A 13870-nucleotide genomic window follows, 5' to 3' on the forward strand; every position below is an offset into this window, starting at 1 on the left:
TTGCAAAAAACTACAAGATAATAAACTAAAAATAGCTAACTCTGATGGGTTTTCTTCTTTCTACTACACTGTATGTTCCAGGTTTTCTACAAGGAGCATGTCCCACTTTCAACATTGAAACAAATATACAAGCCTTGTTTCTGTTTCTAAAAGCAGCCTGACTGCTGAAGCTTACCTTCAGTCAAGGGAAAGATCTCACTCATCTTCTGGCGGGCCATCCTCACCTTGGTAAGCTCCCCTTCCAGCCGGAGCAGCCTGATCAAGTCCACGTGGCAGTTATAGTCATAGACGTTGATAGACAACTAACAGGAAAAGAAACAAGTTGAAATTTAAAATGCCATCATCAAGTAACTTAGCTTTTGTCACTACTGGTAACTACACACATACCTGCCACAAACAAAATAAATGTGCTATCTGAGAAAACCACTGAAACAGCAACCCAGCATGTACCCACAGGCAGAAGACAAAACAATAAAAGAGGCTTTATTTTGAAACAAACATAAAGCTCCCTCAAATCTGTTACAGTTCCTGCTAGAAGACATCAGGTTCTCTCGGAAATAAAGGAGGCATTCTAATGAAACAAATAAAAAGTATGTGACCTCAGGTAAGTTATTTACTTTCCTAAGCCTCTATTTCCTCATCTATAAAATGAGAACACTACTGTTTCTAGTTCATACCAGGTCTTCCAAAGATTTTTAAAAATTCTACTATTACACTGGTCTTTAAGAAAAACTAAAAACCAAAAAGGTAATTTTATAACATCCTTCAGTACATGTGAGGTACACTGTAAGACCTTTTTTATTTTACTAAATAAAAAAGATGGAGGCCAGTTACGGTGGCTCACGTCTGTGATCCCAGCACTTTGGGAGGCCAAGGCAGGTGGACTGCTTGAGCTCAGGCGTTCGAGACCAGCCTCAGCAACATAGTCAAACCCTATCTCTACCAAAAATACAAAAAATTAGCCGGACATTGTGGTATGCGCCTGTGGTCCCAGCTACTTCGGAGGCTGAAGTGGATCACTTGAGCCTGGGAGAGAGAGGTTGCAGCAAGCCGAGATCACGCCACTGCACTCTGGGCCTGGGTGACAGAGCAAGACCCTATCTCCAAAAAAAGAGATGGAAATCCATATTAGAGAAACAAGAGTGGCAGCAGGTTGGTATCTGTTGATGCTGAGTGACAGGTACATAAAGTTTTATTTGTACATTTGAAACTTTTCAAACTAAAATTATTTTAAGTTACCATATATCTGAGACAAAGAAAAACAAAAAGAATGTCACTAGCAGACCAACCCTTGAAGAATAGCTAAAGGAAGTTCTTCGAACAGAAAAGTTAAAAGAAGGAATCCTAGAGCATCAAAAAGGAAGAAAGAACAGAACAACAGTAAGAGCAGAAATACGGGAACTATGACAGATGAGTATCCTCCTCTCTTCACGAGCTTTCTAAATCGTATGTAATGAAACAAACATTGTAAGAACTTCTGATACCCAACACAGTATTATTTAAAAGTGGGGATGGAAAGAGAACTGAAATGGAAGATTTCCACACTTCGTTCAAGTGGTAAAACACTGATACCATGTAAGTCAACTCTGTATATTTTAACACCCAAAGCAACCACTGAGAAAACTATTCAAAGCAATTACACTAAAAATCACTTTAAATAAATCAAGATGGCCAGGCGTGGTGGCTCACACCTGTAATCCCAGCACTTTGGGAGGCTGAAGCGGGCAGATCACGAGGTCAGGAGCTCAAGACCAGCCTGGCCAACATGGTGAAACCCCATCTCTACCAAAAAATACAAAAAATTAGCTGGGTGTGGTGGCACATGCCTGTAGTCCTAGCTACTCGGGAGGCTGAGGCAGGAGAATCACTTGAACCTGGGAGGCAGAGGTTGCAGTGAGCTGAGATCACACCATTGCGCTCCAGCCTGGGCGACACAGCGAGACTCCATCTCAAAAAATAGTAATAATAAAAAATAAAAAATAAATTAAATTAAATTAAATTAAAAATCAGAAATGTATAAAGAGAACAATACATAATGACCAAATTGGGTCTATCCCAGGAATGCAAGGGTGTTTTCACACTACAAAATCATCCAGTATAATTTTTTCCACCATCAAATTTGACGAAAAAAAATATGATTATCTCAATGAAGAAAAAGCATGTGATTAAAACACCCACTCATGAGTCAAAATTAAGAACTGGCACACTAGGAATAGAAAGGCACGTCCTTAACCTTAAAATCTACAATAAATATGACTCCTAATGATAATATATTAAAATTCCTTTTAAAAAACACAAAAAGCTACCCAGTATCACCCTCTATTTAACCCTGTACTGAAGGTCTGGGGTTGGAACAATGAGACAAGGAAAAGAAACGTAAAGAGAGAAAAGAATGAGAACTGTAATTATAGTCAGATGATATCACTGTATAGTAAACTAAAACTCATCTACAAACAAATCATTTGGAAATAATAAACAAGATTAGTAAGGTGACAAGCAATAAGAGCAATGTATAGGCCGGGCGCGGTGGCTCAAGCCTGTAATCCCAGCACTTTGGGAGGCCGAGACGGGCGGATCACGAGGTCAGGAGTTCGAGACCATCCTGGCTAACACGGTGAAACCCCGTCTCTACTAAAAAATACAAAAAACTAGCCGGGCGAGGTGGTGGGCGCCTGTAGTCCCGGCTACTTGGGAGGCTGAGGCAGGAGAATGGCGACATAGCGAGACTCCGTCTCAAAAAAAAAAAAAAAAAAAAAAAAAAAAAAAAAAGAGCAATGTATAAAAATCAATTACATACAAAGAGACAAATACTGTATGATTCCACTTATATGAAGTATCTAGTCAAATTCATAGAGACAGAAAACTACAATGGTAGTTACCAGGGGATTGGGAAGGAAGGGGAAGGAGAGCTGTTTAATGGGTACAGAGTTGCATCTATGCAAATGAAAACTTTGGAGATCTGCTTCGCAACAATTTGACTATACTTAATACTACTGAACTGTACACTTAAGAATAACATAAGCCGGGCGCGGTGGCTCAAGCCTGTAATCCCAGCACTTTGGGAGGCTCAGACGGGCGGATCACAAGGTCAGGAGATCGAGACCATCCTGGCTAACACGGTGAAACCCCGTCTCTACTAAAAAAATACAAAAAACTAGCCGGGCGAGGTGGCGGGCGCCTGTACTCCCAGCTACTCCGGAGGCTGAGGCAGGAGAATGGCGTAAACCCGGGAGGCGGAGCTTGCAGTGAGCTGAGATCCGGCCACTGCACTCCAGCCTGGGCGACAGAGCCAGACTCAGTCTCAAAAAAAAAAAAGAATAACATAGCAAATTTTACGTTATGTGTTTTTTACAATAAAAAAATTACATTTCTATAAACCAACAAGCTTTAAAATGTAATTTTAAATAGGATAGCATAAACATCGAACACCATAAAGTACCTAGAAATACATCTAACAAAAGATGTGTGACATCTGTATGGCAAAATGTTTTTAAACTTGATTGAAAGATATTAAAGACTTGGCTGGGTGCGGTGGCTCACGCCTGTAATCCCAGCACTCTGGGAGGCCAAGCTGGGCAGATCACTTGAGTCCAGGAATTCGAGACCAGCTTGGGCAACACAGCAAAACTCTGTCTCTACAAAAATTATAAAAAATTAGCTGAGTGGTAGCACATGCCTGTGGTCCCAGCTACTCAAGAGGATGAGGTGAGAAGATCGCTTAAGTCCAGCAGGCAGAGGTTGCAGTGCACTGAGATCATGCCACTGCACTCCAGCCCGGGCAACAGAGCAAGACCACGTCTCAAAAATAGAAAGAATATTCAATACCTAGACAAATGGAGTTATATGCATATTCTGGGTTAGAATAATCATTATGGCAAAGACGTCAATTCTCCCCTAAATAATCCATAAATTCAATGCAATTCAAATAAAAAAACCAACAGGGTTTTTCATAGACCTTGACAAAATCATCCTAAAATTTATATGAAAGAGCCAAAACACCCTGCAGGGAAAGAAAAAAAAAATCAGGTAGGAGGATTTGTCTTACCAGATAGCAAGCCTTAGCAATAAGTTAATCAGTGGAACTGGCACAGGATAGACAAACTGAAGAGAGAGCCCAAAACAGACCCATGCAGTTGAAAAACATTATGGCTCAGGTGGCAATGGCTGTTTCAGCTAAAATAAATTTATGATGTACAATTGTGACCCCCAGGTTGAAAAATAGTGACTTTGAGAAACTCTTCTTTTTTTTTTTTTTTTGAGACAGGGTCTCACTCTTCCTCAGGCTGGAGTGCCGTGGCACAATCACGAATCACTGCAGCCTCAAATTCCTGGGCTCAAGTGATTCTCCTGCCTCAGCCTCTCCAGTAGCTGCTACTACACGCGCATGCCACCACACCTGGCTACATTTTTTTTTTTTTTTTTTTTTTTGAGACGGAGTCTGGCTCTGTTGCCCAGGCTGGAGTGCAGTGGCCGGATCTCAGCTCACTGCAAGCTCCGCCTCCCGGGTTCACGCCATTCTCCTGCCTCAGCCTCCCGAGTAGCTGAGAGTACAGGCGCCCGCCACCTCGCCCGGCTAATTTTTTTTGTATTTTAGTAGAGACGGGGTTTCACCGTGTTAGCCAGGATGGTCTCGATCTCCTGAACTCGTGATTCGCCCGTCTCGGCCTCCCAAAGTGCTGGGATTACAGGCTTGAGCCACCGCGCCCGGCCTACATTTTTTAAAATTATTTTTTGTAAAGGGGGGGTCTCACCATCTTGCCCAGTCTGGTCTCAAACTACTGGGCTCAAAGGATCATCCTGCCTCAGCCTCTCAAAGTGCTGGATTACAGGTGTGAGCCACTGCATCTGGTGAGAAACTCTTGTACATGATGTGAACTGCTTTGTATTTATCAAATTACATGCCAAAGATAATAATCAATTACAGATAAGAGCTCTCATTTTTAAATCTTAAGACTTTTAGCAATGTTCTCCTGCTTATGACTCCTAAAAGCTGACAAACTGAACTCATCCGATGATCACGATAGGTGAAAAGCACTGGACCAGATCAGGACACAAGTGTTCTAATCCCCACTTGTTCTGTTTCCTCGTTTGTGCCATGAAAGAGCTGGGCTAAAGCTCTGGTTCTTAAATGGGCTATCATGACACACTGATGTTTCAAAATCACGTATCAAGTGTGTCACACAAAGTAACCGCAGTTTGGGATATTTGAGAAATGAAGTTTGAGAAGGATATACTTTCTTCATTAAAGAACATTCAAGGCTCTCCGCGCCACATCACCACTCTGAACTCACTAGAGGTGCTTGTGGAGCATGAACAGGAGTGGGAGAGCACTTGCCAGTCAGTCTCACGAATATCTATGTATGCAAGCACCCCTCACATGAATACCATGTGTAGATCAGCAGAAGAAAAAGGTGTAAAAGTCGCTAAAGTCAAGAAGCTGCCTTTAAGGTGTGGCTTTTGGTGTAAACTTCTGATTTTCAGGGTAAAATGATGAAGCTGCTATATAAGGACAAATACTCTGAAAGTACATATATTAAATACATATTGAAATGCATTTAAAAGAGCTATTTCTACATAGTTCAACCTATACTGAGAAATGATAAATATGCTGGTCTATTCTGGTCTTAGAACATCATGACTTTTTTTTTTTTTTTTTTTTTTTGAGATGGAGTCTTGCTCTGTCACCCAGGCTGGAGTGCAGTGGTGTGATCTCAGCTTACTGCAACCTCTGCCTCCCGGGTTCAAGTGATTCTCCTGCCTCAGCCTCCCGAGTAGCTGGGATTAATAACATAGATGCTTTAAAGGAAACTTAACCAATCACAAAATGATACGTTAACTGATTGAACTCCCTAGCAATGTGAAGAAAGTGTTACACCTACCTGTACTAGAAAGGGGGAGAAATAAGAGAGGTCTGATGGAAAGAAAACAACTGGTGCGATCAAGGGAAAGGCAGGGAAGGGAGAATGGAGCAGCAACTATCACGTACCAAACCGTGCCAGGAGCTTTACCCACATTGTGCCTGTGAGTCACCCCACAACAGCCCTGTGAGGAAAGCACTATTACAACCTTCATTTTACTAACTGGGACACCCAAGGCTCTGCGAGCTGAAATAACTTGTTACAAGGCCTTTCCACTACTCAGTGGAAGGCTGGGGATCACACAGGGTTGCAAAGCCATAGTCTCTGTACTGCTGCACTGACAAATCTGCTGAAGCGACCATGAAGTGCCACTTTTAGTTTCAGCACACAAACACAAATAATGGAAAATATTTGCTTTTGTTACACAGATACCATAGCAAACTGCCAGCTTCCATAAAATATAATCGTGGCCACGTGTGGTAGCTTGTGCCTGTGATCTGAGAACTTTGGGACGCTGAGGCAGGAGGATGACTTGAGCTCAGGAATTCAACATCTACCTGGGCAACATAGTAAGAACCCATCTCTACAAAAATAAATTTTAATTAGCCAGGCGTGGGGGCTCATGCCTGTAGTCCGAGCTACTTTGAAGGATGAGCTGGGAGGATCACTTGAGCCTGGGAGGTCCCAGCTGCAGTGAGCCATGATCACGCCACTACTCCAGCCTGGGCAAGAGTGAGACGCTCTCTCAGAAACACTCAGGTATGAGAACCAGAACTTTCAAATATGGCGAGGCCAAGTTTCTCCCAGACCTATTTGGAAGCGATTCATCATGATGCTCTACCATAAGAGCAGCTACGGCAGGAAGCAGCAGCTGTGGGACCAGGTGAGGTGGGTGGGAGGCTTGGAGAAATTGGAAAAGTCCATTTCTAGACCCCAGGACAGAGAGCATAAGGCCAGAGGGTCTTCAATTCATCACTTGCCAGGTCCCATCCTGTGTGGTCACATTCTAAACTCCATCCCACCCTTGGTGATTTGTGGCAGGACCCGCAACTGCAGAGTACTAGTGGCCAGGAGACCTCTGCTCTCCCCTTTCTTGCTCCTTAGCAAGCTGTGTACCCTCATCAAGGACTTAACCTCTCTGGTCCCAAACCTCTCTTTCCCCCACCTCACAGAATAGGCTCATCGAAAGGCCCAGGACTAGCAGTCTGAAGAAATGATATCAACAAGGGCAGGGACACAGTCAATCTGGTACGCAGTGTCACGCTGTACTTGCTGAATAAGACTAAATTAGCTTCAGTACACTTATTTATAAAAAGTGGAAATGGTAACTACCTGCCAACCCCAACTGGTTCCTCTGTCAATCAAATGTAATGGGTGGGACAAGCTATACCAATGGATGACATCACTATCTCATAATGTAACAAAAATATCAGTGCCAGAGGGAGTATTATAAGGAAACTGACACTCAGCAACGTTTAATGAGTAACCTAGATTAGCAACTTCACATTCACTGAGTGATTTCACATCCAGTGTGGCATCTAGTCCACATTTTCAGTGTAAATCCCACTATGAACGACTTAAAGCAAATCATTTCATCATTTGTTCTGAACCTCTGTTTCTTCATCTGTAAAAAGAGAATGTGGGCCGGGCGTAGTGGCTCAGGCCTGTAACCCCAGCACTATGGGAGGCCAAGGTGCGTGGATCCCCTGAGGTCAGGAATTCAAGAGAAGCCCGGCCAACATGGTGAAACCCCATCTCTACTAAAAATACAGAAATTAGCCGGGCGCAATGGGGCATGCCTGGATCCCAGCTAGTGGGAAGGCTGAGGCAGAAGAATCGCTTCAACCAGGGAGGCAGAGTTTGCAGTGAGACGAGATGGTGCCACTGCACTCCAGCCTGGGTGACGGGGCGAGACTCTTGTCTCAAAAAAAAAAAAGAGAGAGAATGTGCTCCATCTCTTCTGTTTGCCCCCTCCAAACACACCCTACCCTCTCCTCCCTGCCCTGTGTCCCCGAGTATAGACCCCATATACAGGTTTTCTGGCTCTTCAGCTTCCAGATGGGTCTGCCCAGCAGAAGGCACCAGCAGGAGAAGTTTGGTGGAAGGAAGAAAGGGAGGTCAAGGTATTTCTTCCCCCACCCCAATCCTTGACAGGAAACTGGGGCTGCATCCCTTGAACAAAGTTATCAGCAGGTCTCAGGTGCCCTCTCCACATAACTCAGATCATTCCCTTCACCCCTTCAGGCCCAAAGATGGACACCAGGTTCTGGAGTTACTAGCTATGGGATACTAAACCTTCACTCCTGATTTTCCTACCCACACCCTTACTTTCTCTCAGATCATCCTAATCTAAATGTGCCACCTATTTCCTGCTGAGATCCTGGATTATACAGTAGATATCACCACCTCGTAAGGTTACAAACGAGAGACCATGTTATGACTAGATGCTAGGCACTGGGCTATAGATACTGTTACAACAATTATATTATGCAGACATTGTTGCTCCCAATCTGCAGATGAGGAAGCCGAGAGGATCAGAGAAATTAAGAAATTCTCACAAGGACATACAAGGGTGGAACAGCTAGAACTGAGGCCTTAACCTCCAGAACCAGCAAACCTTTCCATTTCTATTATCACCATCGCGGTCAATATTTTTCCTACCACAAGTTTCATCACCGCCGTCATTCCTACACAACAAAGTAACAGTCTCTTGTGAATGAGTGTATTTCTACTGTTGGACGTGTGGCTACGAGGGGGAGTTCTGGAATGGGATCAAAGTACGAGGCCTGACTTGCAGGAAGTATTATCTTGAGCAAGAGACTTTCCTCCACGAACCTCAGTTTCCTCCAGTAAAATGGGGATAGATAACAGGGCTTCCTTCACAGGGTGGTGAGGAGGATTCAATGGGATAACATTTGCAAAGCACCGGGCACGCAGTAAGCACTCAGATGACAGGAGCTACGGTCATGAAAAAGGGGTTTGCAGCCTTGGCGGCTTTATGGCCGCCGAGGACTAGGGAGGCGGGCCAGGACACGGGGACCTGAAGACCTGAAAGACTGGAAGGTGCCCGCTGCCCACCCCCGGGCCCACCTGCTCCTCCAGTCTCTCAATCTCCAGCTGGTTCTTCTCCTCCTCTTCGTCATATTCCCACTCGTACTCCCCGGGGGAGCTCTCCGCGGAGGAAGCCATGGCGTACTCATCCCCATCGCTCTCGCTCACGCCTTCCTCCTGCTGATCCCACCCTGGCCCCACGGTCTTGTATGTCGCAGCGGCCACAGCCCGCGATAACACCTTCCTTCTTGTCCTCGCCGCCTTAACCTCATCCTCCTCTCCGTCAGCCTTGGGCCCAGCCTTGGACTCAGCCTCGGGTTCTGAAGCCGAGGTTGCGGCCGCTGTCGCCATCTTGCGCTTCTAATGACTCTCGGGTCTTCCCGCGGCCGCCGAAGACCCGCTGAGGCAGAAGCTGCCCGCGGCGCGCGCCTTATCAAAAGCCCGTTTTCTTGACACTGAAAGGGAAACTGGGAACCTTAGATAACGAGAAAATCTCCAAATACACTAAATTCATTTTATTTTATACCCCTGTAAAAACTCCCACCAGAGAAAAAACTCATTATCATGGCATACGTTCCGTCACAACTTCGGACAGAAGTTGGGTCTTTGGGCAGGAAGTGGAGGCCATAGAGGAAGTCATGGAGCGAGCGTGGTGTCTGTAGTAAAGAATTTGGCGCCATCTTGAGAAGGTCAAAGTGATTCTTAGAAAAAATACCTTACTTATCGCCTAGTGTGACCTGGCGCTTGGGTTTAGTCTCCCCAGCAACTGCACCTCAAACGCAAAGAAAACTGCAGGTCCTCGGGGAAGGATCGATTTCACCATTCAAGAGAAAAATCCATTTCCCAAAGAAATTCTTCCCCTTTATGTAAACATCTGGTACCTAGGAGGCGTTAAATACACTTGAGTTTTCCGGTTTTATAAGCTCACATACTGCAAACCAACAGTAAATACGCATTTCTTTAGAAATTCTTAATTGCTAGGCACCGACATATAAATTGAATTTGCTGTTGTTTTAGAGAGAAAAATAGACATATACTCATTTTTTTTCAATCAGGACATGGTGTTCGTTTCCTTCTTAAGCTTCCCATTGTTGAGGTAGGCAAGTACTGGAGTGTGTCTCTATCTCTACCTTGCTCCCTCATTAGCAAGCTTAATGGGCAGGAATTACGTCTGTTTTGCTTTCTGTTGTATCCCCGGGTCTAGTAGAGTGCCTTGACACATAGTAGGTACTCGACACAGATGCTGGCTTCATGATGAAGGAATTGTCCTCGAATTAATACAAAAGGGAAGATTCAGACTTAGCAAGCCGGTACCATTTGTCTAGGGACACACAGCCAGGAAGGAACCGAACCAGGATTCTAACCCAGGACTACCCAAGTTCGAATTCTAATTGAACCTAAGCCCTAAGCGACCTTGGACGGAGTGACCAAACTGCCCTGAATCTCAGCTTCCTTAGCTGCAAAATAGGGTTAGGAAAAGTGGACTCAGTGGTCCTCTGCGCCGCATTCCCACACTGCAGAAGCCTGAGATCCTCTCTCAACCAGAATCCAGCACCCAGGACAAGCTCTCTAGCGACTTCAGACCTTCCCGCTCCCGACCCCGCCCGCCCCCGAGAGGCGTGGTCAAGGCGGGGCCACAGGGCGGAGGCTTGCACGGAACGGTAAGGCGCAGGCGCAAAGCCTCGGTGACGCCAGAGAGGCGCGCTCCCAGCTCGGCGCCGACTCGCAGACCCGCCCCGCCCCTCGGCATCGCTCTGGACTGGCGCAGGCGCAAGCCGGCAAGATGGCGGCAGCTGGAGCTGGCCGTCTGAGGCGGGCAGCGTCGGCTCTGCTGCTCCGGAGCCCCCGCCTGCCCGCCCGGGAGCTATCGGCCCCGGCCCGACTCTATCACAAGAAGGTAGGGACAAACGAGGGGACACGCGGAATGCCGACTCGGGGGAGGCCTGGGCTGGAGCGGCGGCCGCGGGGTTCTACGCAGCCAGGACTAGCTGTCGCCTCCCACGTCTTTGCCCTGACTCACTTTCCCTTGCTGCGCAGTGAGGCTCACTGCAACTGATAAACAACAGTTACCGCTCATCGGGCTGCGACTTCCAGGGGGCCCCGCCGCTGGCCGCGACTTCGTGCGTCCCAACTTTAAATTCGCCAACAGCCCAGGAGGCAGGGTCCTGTTGGGACTTGTCTTTTAGAGTCCAGGGACAGACACACCCCCGGAGCGGGCTCCGGCTTCAGCCACGCTGCTGCCCTGGCCAGATGACCTTGCGCTAGTCAGTGCGCCTCTCTGCACTTGTTTCCCCAGGTGTAAATGAGGACTCTCAGCTGTCTCTTACAAAGGATACTGTGCATGGAGTCCTGTCATGGTTCCTGGCACATAGGCCCCAGCACGAGGAGACCGTTTCTGTTACTGCTTTAGGAGTGCATAGGGGAGTCAGGCTTGTAACCAACATGCGTAGTGTTTTTGTTTTGTTTTGGGGGTTTTTTTGGCGGGGAAGGAGGGATAGATGCATAGTTTGCAGCCCCTTGCTGTCTGGTGACGCAGAGTCCCCCAGACGTGAGACTCCTACTCTAGAAACAAAGAATGCCATAAATCAACGTGGCACAAAAAGTCCCTCCGTTAGATACTATCCTATAGGGGCCTTTACTTGGAGTCAAAATCCTTAGTCAGATGGGGAGGAAAAGGGGACTGGAAGATCGGGGTGCTTACTACTAACCAGTAACCACATTAAGGCCTTCTGTGTGCCAGTTCTAATGGATGTTGATTCTGATCTGGCCTCTGCCCTTTCTCCAAGGGCTTCTTCACTCCTCCCCCTCCCGGCGGTGTGTTTCGTTGAGGGTACACCCCGAGGAAACTTGGACTGGCAGCCTTTCAGCAGCCAGGGTGCGCTGCTGCACCAGGGTGATGACAGGCTCTGAAATACGGTAATGGCACTGTTTTTATTTTGAAAGACACATAAACGTACACATTCCATAGCATTGTTCTCTGTGTAACAGTCACCTTAAGGCTTCTAAAAGTTTTCCCTTCCTGGGCCATAGTTATTTTTAGAATTTTTAAATAGTAATCATCCTTTGAGGATAGTTTTTATTTGAAAATAACAAAACTGCTGTTTGAGCCCAAGTCTGGTGATGTAGGTGGGTAAAAGTCAAGTATTTTTGTAAAAACCCTATGGAATTAAGACATGATTTCACTGATATTTTTTTCTTCTAGGTGTCGCTAATCTGTGAAGTAGTTGTAGAGGAGACACAAAAGGAATTGGGGGTCACAAATGGTTCTCACTGACATGAGTGTAGACCTTTCTACTCAGGTGAAATTTGGTGATTGCCTGCCAGGTTCAAGATGCTGACTTCTAGGAGCTTGCCACCATACCAGAGACCAGCACCAATAGAGAGTGAACACGATTTATCTCACCCTCTCATTTTAGGTTGTTGATCATTATGAAAATCCTAGAAACGTGGGGTCCCTTGACAAGACATCTAAAAATGTTGGAACTGGACTGGTGGGGGCTCCAGCATGTGGTGACGTAATGAAATTACAGGTATGTCTAGTCTTTAATAGTGATAACAATAATCCCTTTAAGTTTACAAAGCACTTGCACATACAGCATTTCACTCGGTCTCCATCTTTATTCCTGTGAGATGGGATGAGTCCATGTTAGACATGATTGGAACAGGGCCTCAATCGTAGCTCTCCTGCTAGGCTAGTGTACTATGCCGACTTTTTCCGAAATAGAAATGTAATCTCATTTTTGTACTCACTGTATAAGTTTAAATTCCAACTTCAGCCAACGAAAGAGTTTTGTGAATTTTACTGATCAAAGGAAAATCCCAGTGAGCTAGCAGTCCCCAATGAGATAAGAAACACAGTAAATTAAACCTGTCCCCAGATTGGGAGCAACATGAAGATAGTGTCTAGTGCTTTGGGTAAACTGTTGTTGTAGCGCCAATCTGCTGCTTCATGGTGAGTGGGCAGCTTGCCAGAGATCTTCATACCTATCTTGGAATACAGAAACAAAACAGGAGGAAACCACTAAGTATAATCTGCTGCCCAAGAAAAAAGTATTAACCAGAGACCTTTATTGTGTACTCTCTCAGTGTTTAAGAGGCAGATTGCCCCAGCAGCTGTGAGCAGACTGCCTCAAATAGAAGTTCATAGCCAAAATGCAAGCCAGAGTCGCAAAACAAAATAATATTGGGGTGGAGGAACATATTTTTCAGCTGATCTTTGTCAGTTGGGCCTGGATAGTTGTCCCTGCATTTCACTTTTCATCACTGAGCTCTCTGAAACAAGGCAAAATCAGTAATTAATACCATCACTTAGTATGGAAAGCAAGCCCAAAGCCCTTGGGGAAGGCCCCAATCAACCTTCGTGAGTGCCAAGTTCCAGAGGGTGGTCCTAGGACTCACCACTTAACTCTTGTCTCTTTTCTAGATTCAAGTGGATGAAAAGGGGAAAATTGTGGATGCTAGGTTTAAAACATTTGGCTGTGGTTCTGCAATTGCCTCCAGCTCATTAGCCACTGAATGGGTGAAAGGAAAGACGGTAAGGTTGCTCACAAATCTGACAGAATGAAATTGCATTCACCCCAAGCCTGTCTCTTGACGGGTCTAATGGGTCAAAAACAACCATAACTTTTTTTTAATATTCTGAATTTTTAAAGTTTCTGCTATACAGATGTTGATTATATTAATTCTTCAAATTGGGAATTATAGATCATTCTAGATGATGTTTGGGTTTTTTTCTTGTTGATCATTTTGTTTGTTTGTTTGGGTGTTAATTACATACAAAAAAGATCCTCACCTGTCCCTCTAACAAAATAGAATTTAGAAGAAATCTTTGGCTTTCTCTAAGGTTACCAATACTCTTATAATTTGTCAAGTCAGAGAGTTGTTATATGGTAGTTATTTTCTTGCTTATTTCCTCTCATGTTTCAGGAAGGGTTCTAGGTGGCTTACAAGGATTGGTGAAA

General features: G+C 45.3%; 2 protein-coding genes across 51 annotated transcripts in view; one reads left to right on the forward strand and one right to left on the reverse strand.

Annotated features, from left to right (window-relative positions):
• The window catches only part of ISCU (iron-sulfur cluster assembly enzyme), a 627706-nt gene that overhangs the window by 610295 nt on the left and 3541 nt on the right, over positions 1–13870 (forward strand). For 28 of the 50 annotated variants that reach the window (XM_050749910.1, XM_050749890.1, XM_050749891.1 and 25 more), the window contains exons 2-4: positions 10666–10806; positions 12326–12439; positions 13333–13443. In XM_050749910.1, coding sequence (XP_050605867.1) covers positions 10693–10806; positions 12326–12439; positions 13333–13443 — 339 coding nt within the window. In that variant the 5' untranslated portion in view covers positions 10666–10692. Of the gene's footprint in view, positions 1–4741; positions 4746–10660; positions 10807–12325; positions 12440–13332; positions 13444–13870 lie in introns of those variants that run through there. The other 22 variants (XM_050749907.1, XM_050749905.1, XM_050749908.1 and 19 more) reach the window with 4 other exon arrangements.
• The window catches only part of SART3 (spliceosome associated factor 3, U4/U6 recycling protein), a 382087-nt gene that overhangs the window by 26485 nt on the left and 341732 nt on the right, over positions 1–13870 (reverse strand). Inside the window, exons 2-3 of the mRNA XM_050749669.1 lie at positions 8949–9276; positions 176–302 (exon numbers count right to left, since the gene is read on the reverse strand). Coding sequence (XP_050605626.1) covers positions 176–302; positions 8949–9260 — 439 coding nt within the window. The 5' untranslated portion in view covers positions 9261–9276. The remainder of the gene's footprint in view (positions 1–175; positions 303–8948; positions 9277–13870) is intronic.

Source organism: Macaca thibetana, chromosome 11 (genome assembly GCF_024542745.1).
Source record: "Macaca thibetana thibetana isolate TM-01 chromosome 11, ASM2454274v1, whole genome shotgun sequence".
Classification (NCBI taxonomy): Eukaryota; Metazoa; Chordata; class Mammalia; order Primates; family Cercopithecidae; genus Macaca; species Macaca thibetana.